Raw genomic sequence first — 8897 nt, 5'->3', positions numbered from 1 at the left:
CACAGCAGCAGGCAGGTGACTGGGATGGGGCTCTACAGCTGCGGTGCATTGCAGGTTGGGGTGGGAGGAAAGGATCAGGCCCAGCTCGGCAATTGGCTCCCCCAATCACGTGTTGGAGGAGGTCAAGGAGGCTCACTGCTCTCTTCCCCAAAAGTGATGGCTGCTCCCGGGGCAGAGTCCAGCTGGGTACCAGCTCAAAAACAATCACAAGCCTTTCACTTGGCTCTCCTGGCATCCCTGATCCCCACCACTCCACTGCAAACCCACTGTCCCAGCTGGGCAGGGTGGTGGCGGGGGGGACGACACAGGATCCGCAAATTAATGTAGCTGCCCCTAAACGCACTGCCAGAGATCAGCTAATCTGATAATTACAGCAACAAAAGCCATTTAGACAAACCATGACCTGACCCCGGGAGCTTGGAATGAAAACATTTTACCCTCCTCTGTCTGGATCCTGCACTGAGAAAACATCTGTATTCAGAGGATGGCTGGGAAAACAGCCCCTGTGCAGCACTCGCTGGGAACAGCCACAGCTCTGTTCCCTGCTCGCACGCTGCCTGTGCCCAGCCTCAGCCCAAGATGGGCAGTGCCTCGGGGCAGGGCAGCCTAAATCCTTGCTGTGATGCCAGGATCGAGGGTGCCCGGGCACTAGGCAGGGCTCTTTGGTGAGGAAGAGGACGGGGCAGAGGCCGGATGGTGCGAGGGTGGACCTCGCCAGGGGCAGCGAGGGGAACAGGGTGAGCGGAGGCCATCTGTACCCTCCCAGAAAGGGCTTTTTTCAGGCCCACGCAGCGCTCAACAGTGCAGGGAGGGCAGCACCTGGTCCCCAGTGGTCCCCGCATCCCTGCAGCAGCCTGAGCTCTGTGGGAGCCGGGCTGGCCACCAAGCCCCCCTGCCTCTGGCTCCCAGGAGGGGCTGAGCGCGGGGGGCCGTGCCTGCATGCGGCACGGCGGTGCACGCCTGGGGGGCTCCTTCACTCTGGGTAAGGTGTGCAAGCCTTCCCGTTGAGTGGCAGGTCATTGCTGGCTGTCAGTCGGAGGCAGGAGATGAAGGGAGGGATGCCTCAGGGCCGGCTCCCATGTTTCTGCTGCTTTTACATACATTTTGGTGGCACCCTTTGTGTAGGCTGGGGAGATGAAAGCTCAGGGCCAGAGGGATCTTGCTAACGCACAGCCACCCGGCTGGGGGGCCCGGCAGACTGCTGCTTCGTGCCTGTCTGTCTTGTTCCTGCATCTGTTCCCAGCAGAGCCCCGCTCTGTGCCGCCAAGGGCATGGGACAGCAGCCGGGCTGGGGGCAGCCAGGCACACCAGCAGGTAACTCCTGCTGGGTCAGCGACCCTGGCCTCACAGGCACGGGCAGTGGCACAGATGGTCTCCACTGGACCAGCACCTCTGAGCTCACACTGCCCAGGAGCCCCAGAGGAAGGAGAGCAAGACAGTGTTGATTTGGGGAAACTACATTTTTTTCTTGCGACAGGCACTGCTCAGCCTGCTCCGGCGGTCCCAAGCAGCAGCTTGGTGCAGCCAGCTTGGCAGGCAGCGCCCCCGTGCCTTCGTAACTTCCCTGCTCTGCACTGGGAAAGGGCTTGGCCATGTCCCCAAATATCCCAGTGCTCTGTGGAGAGTGGTAGGATTAGAAACCAGTAAGTGCAGTGAGAGCCTACCAGTCTGGGGACTCCCCAGCGCTTCTGTCTGCTCCCGAAATAGGATGCTGTAAGCAGCATTGGTCGGCTTTTCCCATTGCAGCATCCCACTTGTGCAGTGTTTTATTCCTTGTGAATAGAAAACATGACTCACCCTGCGGTGGGCTACCCCCATTTACCTCTGATGCCCTTGTTCTCATCGGCTGCTTCCCTGCTCAGGACTGCAGCGTCTCTCATTTAGCAGCATCCACAGACCTCAGGAAACCCAAGCGCTCTTCATCTGGTTGGGGTTAGAATTAAGCTTGGGGTTAGAATTAAGTTTAGGGTTAGAGTTAAGGGTAGTGTTAGATTTAAGGTTAGGGTTAGATTTATGGTTAGGGTTAGCGTTAAGGGCAGGGTTCGGCAATGCTCTCACAGCACCTTCACAAGGTCAGGCGTTTGCAGGGGTTCACAGCTATTGCAGAGAGCAGACCTGAAGCCTTCTGGGTTTCCACGCAGCCTTTTCTCAAGGTCTGACAGAGGTTTTGTCTGAGTTGGGCTAAAAACCCCACCAGGGCCAAGGCTTTGGTCTAGTGCTACTGTCTTGCTCCTCTGCCTTTCCCATTACCCTGTTTTCTCCAAAGGCAGAAGCGTTGGCATGCTGCTGTGCCGCCGGGCAGCTCTGCCTCTTCCCCGCTCTCATGCTAAGCAGAAAGTGCACTGGGCAGTTCTTCCAGGTGCTGCCCGGAGCTGGGGGAGGCGAGGGCTGTGCCCCTGGGCTCCCTCCCAGGCAGCCGGGCTGCCGAGCCACCTTCGGCATGGGAGGGGGGCGAGGCGCCAAACTGGTTTTCAGAGAGATCTTGGCTGGGTTAACAAAGGGAGTGCGTGACACGGGTTGTCTGCAAAAGCGTTTGGGGACAGCAGGGCCTTTCCCGTCCCGTATCCCCGTGTTTTATGTCACGAGGGGTGGGGGGGGTCGCACTGCCGGGGCTGTTGGTCGCAACGTCCTTCCCGTTTCCCTCGAAGCCTTTCCCAGATGCTGCAGGATCGCGGGCGGATTCCCACAAACTTCAAAAGCCGCTTGAGACGGGCGGCGGGCTCCTAACGGAGCCGGCCACGCACCGGGCGGCAGCGAGCCCCCGCCCCGAGGATGCGCGGGGGGAGCCGCGGGTGGGAGGCTCGGGCAGCCCTGGGCCACCTCCCGCCTGTCCCGCCGGGCCGGGCCGGAGCCGCTCCCGCTTGCGGTGCCGCTCCCCGCGGGGGCTGCGGGATAAGCGGCGGGGCCGCACGGGGCTGTCCCGGGGCTGCCGGCGGCGCGATGCGCGGGCCGGCTCTGCCCTCTGCCGACAACCCCTGCACAGCCGCCGCTCCACCGCGCCCCGCGACGGCATCCGCCCCAACGCCCGGGGTCCCCGGAGGTCCCCGCAGGGCTGGAGGGAGGCTCCCGGGCGGTGGGCGGCCCGCGAGAGCCACAGAGCGTCGGGGGCACCGTGGGAAGCGCTGTGGCTGCAGGAAGGATGCGGAGTTTGGCAGCGAGACGCCGCGAGAAATTCCCTGCGGATCCGTGCAATGCCATGCGCTCGGGGAGAAGGGTCCCGAGCTAACAAGCGAGCCCAAACGCTCCCCGTGGGCCAGAGCAGGGCTCGCCTTGGCGGTGGTTGCCACCGGCCAGAGGCTCTTGCTGGGAGGGGAGACACCCCCAGGTGATCCCGGGGTTTCCCCGGCGCTGGGGGGGGGTCCCAGAGGGTCGCCCCACAGCGCCTGGCACGCAGGTGGCCGGGAATCGGGAAAGCGCCTTAAAAACCCGGGGCAGATGCACTGGAGGATCCCCGTGACCCGGCCTGGGGTGGAAACACCCACCGTCCTCACAGCCGTCCTCACCCCGCACCCCGGACACTGCACCCATCCGCACCGGGGCACGGCCCTCCTGGCACTCTCCTGCACCCCCCAAGCCTTGCGGCCTGGCAGCATCCTGCACCCCCGGGCACGGCCCTCCTGGGGCTGTCGCGCACCCCAGCTTTGCACCCCAGGGCTGATCTGCACCCACACACATGCTGCGCCCCCGAGTCCCCTACGGGACCGTGCCGTGCCCCCCGGGCACTGCACCCCCGAGCACTGCCGCAGAACAACGCTGCCTCGGGCACGGCATCGCCAGCAGCACCCCGTAGCACCGGCCCTGCACCCCGGGCCCATCCTGCGCCCCCCGGGCACTGCACCCTCGAGCACTGCCGCAGAACAACGCTGCCTCGGGCACGGCATCGCCAGCAGCACCCCGTAGCACCGGCCCTGCACGCCGGGCCCATCCCGCACCCGCCTCACTGCAGCTCCGGGACACCCCCCCACCGGACACTGCACCCCCGCGCCCCTGTGACGGCTCCGCACCCCTGCGCCGCGGCCCCGGGCCCGCCGGCACCCCCAGGCCGGACGCCCGGCCCGGCCACTCGCCGGCGCTGCACCCGGGGCGGCCCCGCCGCGCGCCGCCCGCCCAGGCCGCGCGCGAAGAGGAGGGGGCGGGGGGCGCCGGCCGCCAATGGGCAGCGCCCGCGTCCCCGCGCCGCTCGCGTCACCGGGCGCGGCGACCGCTGCCGGCCGCCGTCCCCGCCGCGATTGGCTGCCCGCGCTCCGCCCGGGGGCTGCAGGGCCGCCGCTGGCTGGCGGCGGGGGCGGGGCCGCCGGCGGCCCGCTGATTGGCGGCGGCGTGGGGCGGCCCCGCCCCGCCGGTGAAGGTGAGCGTCTCCTCCAGGCGCCGCGCGCCGCCCGTAACGGATCAGAGCTGAGGGGGCTGCGGCGCCATGGCCGCCTCCATCTTCACCGCCGTCCCCCGCGCCCCGCCTGTCGCCGTCTTCAAGCTCACCGCGGATTTCCGGGAGGACGGGGACGCGCGGAAGGTCAACCTGGGCGTGGGCGGTGAGTCCGCGGCTTCCGCCGATCTGGCGGAGCCCCTCCCCGCGGGGTAGGCCGGCCGGAGCCCTTGCGGCGGCCCCGGCACCTGCCGGAGCGGGCTGGGCGGCAGCGGCGGGCCCCGGGCTCGAAAGGTCACCGGGCCTCGGCGAGGCGGGGCGGGGGACGCAGGCAGCGGGTCACCGGCGCGCGTCAAGGTCGTGGGGGCTGCCCCGTGCTGCCCTGCCCGCCGTCCTCGGGTGTCGGCGCCCCGGGCAGGCTCCTCCGGGGGCCGGGAGGCCCAGCGTCCCCCCGGGCGTAGAAAGGACGGCTCTCCCTCTCCTCGCAGCCTACCGCACGGACGAGGGGCAGCCATGGGTCCTGCCGGTGGTGAAGAAGGTGGAGCAGATGATCGCCAACGACAACAGCCTGAACCACGAGTACCTGCCCATCCTGGGCCTGCCCGAGTTCCGGGCCAACGCCTCCCGGATCGCCCTGGGTGACGACAGCCCCGCCATCAAGGAGAACCGGGTAGGTGGTGGACAGCGAGCGAGACTGCTCCGTGCTGGCAGAGCTGCTGGGATCCCCAGGGCGTCTTTCTAGCAGACCGAGCAGAAGAGTGCAAAGGTGTGGAGTAACAGCGTTTTGGCAGGATTTGGGGATTTTTTTCTGACCTGGTCTTTACTGTTTGTAGGTGACTTGATGAACCCGTGTACGCGAGGCTGTTTGTGCAAGTAGTCGTAGATTTTGGGAAAGACCAAATGTGGGCTGTGATTGGAATTTGGTTTTTCCTTCATCTTTTAACGGTTGCCCCACGGGAAACTGAAGTCAGATAATAGACCACCTTCCCTGAAATAAGCTACTAGCTGGGAATCTGCTCTGTGCCAAAAAGTAACAGGAATAAGTCAGATAATAGACCACCTTCCCTGAAATAAGCTACTAGCTGGGAATCTGCTCTGTGCCAAAAAGTAACAGGAATAAGTCAGATAATAGACCACCTTCCCTGAAATAAGCTACTAGCTGGGAATCTGCTCTGTGCCAAAAAGTAACAGAAATAACTGGCGTCTATTTATAACTGTAGAAGATGTCGGGATGGGCCTGAGCGCTGAAGGAGGTTGCAGACCACTGGAAGGGGATGGTGCCCTGGCTGGGGTGACCCCAGGAAGCACGTCTGGGATCCTGTCTCACTCTTGCAAGCGCCTCTGTTCTCTGCGCACTGATAGCGAGGTTGACCTGCGTGGACCCTGCTGGCAACTCTCTCTGTTGCAGATTGGAAGCGTTCAGTCCTTGGGCGGGACAGGCGCTCTGCGTATCGGTGCGGAGTTTCTGAGGCGGTGGTACAATGGAAACAACAACACGGCAACCCCGGTCTACATCTCCGCTCCGTCCTGGGGTGAGTGCTGTCGTCAGTGCTGCCGCCTCCTTGCAGGGAGCCCTGTGGGTCAGCAGGCGAGGGAGGCACAGCTGAGCTCCTTGCAGTGCAGGGGCCTGGGTAGCGAGAGAGGGGCCTTCCTTTTGTGGGGAAAGGGAGTGTAAGTGTCTCCATCGCATATGTTGGTGATGTTTAGGGAGACGCTGGGACTGGAGCAGGTGGCTTGCTGGAGGTGGGGCCTGCTTTTCTGAAAAGTGATTTCTTTCCTCAGAGAACCACAACTCTGTGTTTGTGGATGCTGGCTTTAAAGATATTAGAACCTACCACTACTGGGATGCTGCCAAGAGGGGTCTGGATCTCCAGGGGCTGCTGGATGACATGGAGGTCAGTAAAACTGGCATGGGACGGGCTGAGCTTGGTGCTGTGCTGTCAGCAGCTGGCTGGGCTCTTGCATGCTGTGCTTGGAAGTGAATCTCTGCGAAAGAGACTGACGGTGCCCAGAGCAGCTCGGGTCCTCTCCCTCTGCTGTGGGTACCCAGTCTCATCTGTGTGTGTGACCAAGACCACCTCTCTCCTCAGAAAGCCCCAGAGTTCTCCATTTTCATCCTCCATGCCTGTGCACACAACCCAACGGGCACAGACCCTACTCCCGACCAGTGGAAGCAAATTGCTGCTGTTATGAAGGTATGGGCGGCCGCTGGGGCTAAAGCAGCGCTGAGGGGACAGATAGCTCTTGAGGCAGGTGGAGATGGGCTGTAGAGAATGGCATGAGATGTGGCAGGAGCTGGAAGAGTTCCACAGGGCAGGTGTTGAAGGGAGAGGCTGACAGGATGCTGGTTGTATGTGCTCAGAGGACAGAAGCATCCCGGTTCTGCTCGTGCCTCCAAGTTCTTGCTTTCAAATTCTGTGGCATGGGCTGCAGTGAGGTTTCTCATGCTGGAAAGGTTCTCCATGGGTGCCTGCTTTTCACAGGTGCTGCGTAGTAGGATATAAAGTGGTGCATCTCTTGTGCCTGTGTCCTCAAATGCAGTTTTCCCCTGCATTTGACCTTTTCTTGACTTTAGTCTTCCTATTCCTTTACCCCAGTAGAAAGAAGATATCCCAGTCTGGTGTTGCTGGATCATGTTTCCTTTGTATTCACCCGGAAGCTCAATGGTCATTTTTCCCTCCTATGGGGACAGTGGGGGGGTAAAGTGAAGGCTGTGGGGAAGGGATTTCCCTCTAACACTGTTCCTCCTTGCAGCGCCGGTTCCTGTTTCCGTTCTTCGACTCAGCGTACCAAGGTTTTGCCTCTGGCAGCCTGGACAAGGATGCCTGGGCTGTGCGATACTTTGTCTCCGAGGGCTTTGAGCTCTTCTGTGCACAGTCGTTTTCCAAGAACTTTGGGCTCTACAGTGAGTGTCTGGCAGTAAGCTGGCCCAGTAGCATCATACCCAGACAGATGGGGCTGGCATGCTGGGGGGTTGGGAGAGCTCTGCTTTGCCATGATGCGTGGGACCAATGGCTCACATCTCTTGGCTTTTCCACAGATGAACGTGTGGGGAACCTGACTGTGGTGGGGAAGGATGCGGACAATGTGCAGCGTGTGCTTTCCCAGATGGAGAAGATTGTGCGCACCACTTGGTCCAACCCTCCCTCCCAGGGAGCGCGCATTGTGGCAACTACACTTACTTCCCCACAGCTCTTTGCTGAGTGGTACGTGTCGCCAGGGCTGGTGGGAAAGGAAAAGGGGGGAAAGCTGTCTCCCTGAGTGCCAGGCTTGGCCAGATGGCTCTAAACCAGACAGGTGCCTGTCCTCACGCTCTGCTTCCTGCCTGCTGCAGGAAGGACAATGTGAAGACGATGGCAGATCGGGTCTTGCTTATGCGGTCAGAGCTCCGGTCTCGCCTGGAGTCCCTTGGGACCCCGGGCACCTGGAACCACATCACAGAGCAGATTGGCATGTTTAGCTTCACAGGGTTGAACCGTAAGTACCAAGTGGCCTGGTGAAGGGAGGCTTGGGTGAGGACAGTTTTGCTGGGGGTGAACTGGGTCTGAAGCAGTCCAGGCAGGAATCTCTCGGGGACCTCACTGGAGTCCTGGTATCACTGCCTCTGGGGCTAGGCAGGGATGAAGCATCAGGCAGCATTTTAGTGGCCAGTGCTGGAAGTTTTCTGCTTGTTGTGAAAGATTCAAGCAGCCCTGAGTGGCTCTTTGGGTTTTTCTGAGCTGTGGGGTCACTGCTCTGACCTGACGTCCAATTGTTTCCCCAGCTAAGCAGGTGGAGTACATGATCAAGGAAAAACACATCTACCTGATGGCTAGTGGGCGCATCAACATGTGTGGCCTGACTACCAAGAACCTGGACTATGTGGCCAAGTCCATCCATGAAGCCGTCACAAAAATCCAATGAAGCACATGAACAACCAAACTTACATGAAGTCACCAAAGCTGTAGTGTGTAGTCCATGTCTTTCCCTGCTCATGGCTTGCCTTGTCCCACACCTCTTGGGGTTTAATAAAGATGGGAGCAGTAGCTCAATCAGGGATAATCATCTTTGGACCTTTTTGAAATACCCCTTGTAATATGGTAAGCCAGTGCCCCCGGGAGGGTGGGAGCAGCATGAGCCGCCTTGGCTCTTGTTTGACTGACAGCAGCCTGGTCTTCAGGCACTTAGACCTGCATCTTTAGCACATCCAAATCAACTCCACGTACCTGATCAGTTTGATCTAGGCAAAGTCCGGTGCCAGTGCAATGCGCTGTGGGATAACAGCCCAATCGGTTGGGATCTCATACAGCTTGTGAACTAATGTCACTCGGTAGTATTTTGGGGAGGGGCGAAGCTGTTGCTGGCTTTCCTTCACCCAGTTCTGAGCCTTATGCGAGCAAACATTTGTAATTGTGATAATTGCTTCTTTGTGTTGCTGACAGAAAATTAAACCTCCATCTCTGAACGCTACCCCTGCGTTGTGTGATGTTGTGCCTTCAGGCTGTGCTAGCTTCTTCCCAGGCTGAGGTTAAAGCCTCAGCATCATGGTTTGTCC

General features: G+C 61.0%; 1 protein-coding gene across 1 annotated transcript; it reads left to right on the top strand.

The window, feature by feature from the left end:
* Positions 1–4260: 4260 nt before the first annotated feature.
* On the top strand, positions 4261–8812 carry GOT1 (glutamic-oxaloacetic transaminase 1). Its single transcript, XM_075504756.1, has 9 exons — positions 4261–4529; positions 4852–5033; positions 5772–5895; positions 6146–6258; positions 6454–6558; positions 7118–7268; positions 7404–7569; positions 7698–7840; positions 8127–8812. Exons 1-9 carry the CDS (start codon positions 4415–4417, stop codon positions 8264–8266), a joined length of 1239 nt encoding a protein of 412 aa, XP_075360871.1. The 5' UTR covers positions 4261–4414; the 3' UTR covers positions 8267–8812.
* The last annotated feature ends 85 nt before the right edge of the window (positions 8813–8897 follow it).

Source organism: Mycteria americana, chromosome 6 (genome assembly GCF_035582795.1).
Source record: "Mycteria americana isolate JAX WOST 10 ecotype Jacksonville Zoo and Gardens chromosome 6, USCA_MyAme_1.0, whole genome shotgun sequence".
Taxonomy (NCBI): Eukaryota; Metazoa; Chordata; class Aves; order Ciconiiformes; family Ciconiidae; genus Mycteria; species Mycteria americana.
Note: the sequence above shows the minus strand (reverse complement) of the source record. Positions and strands in the feature narration are given on the sequence as shown.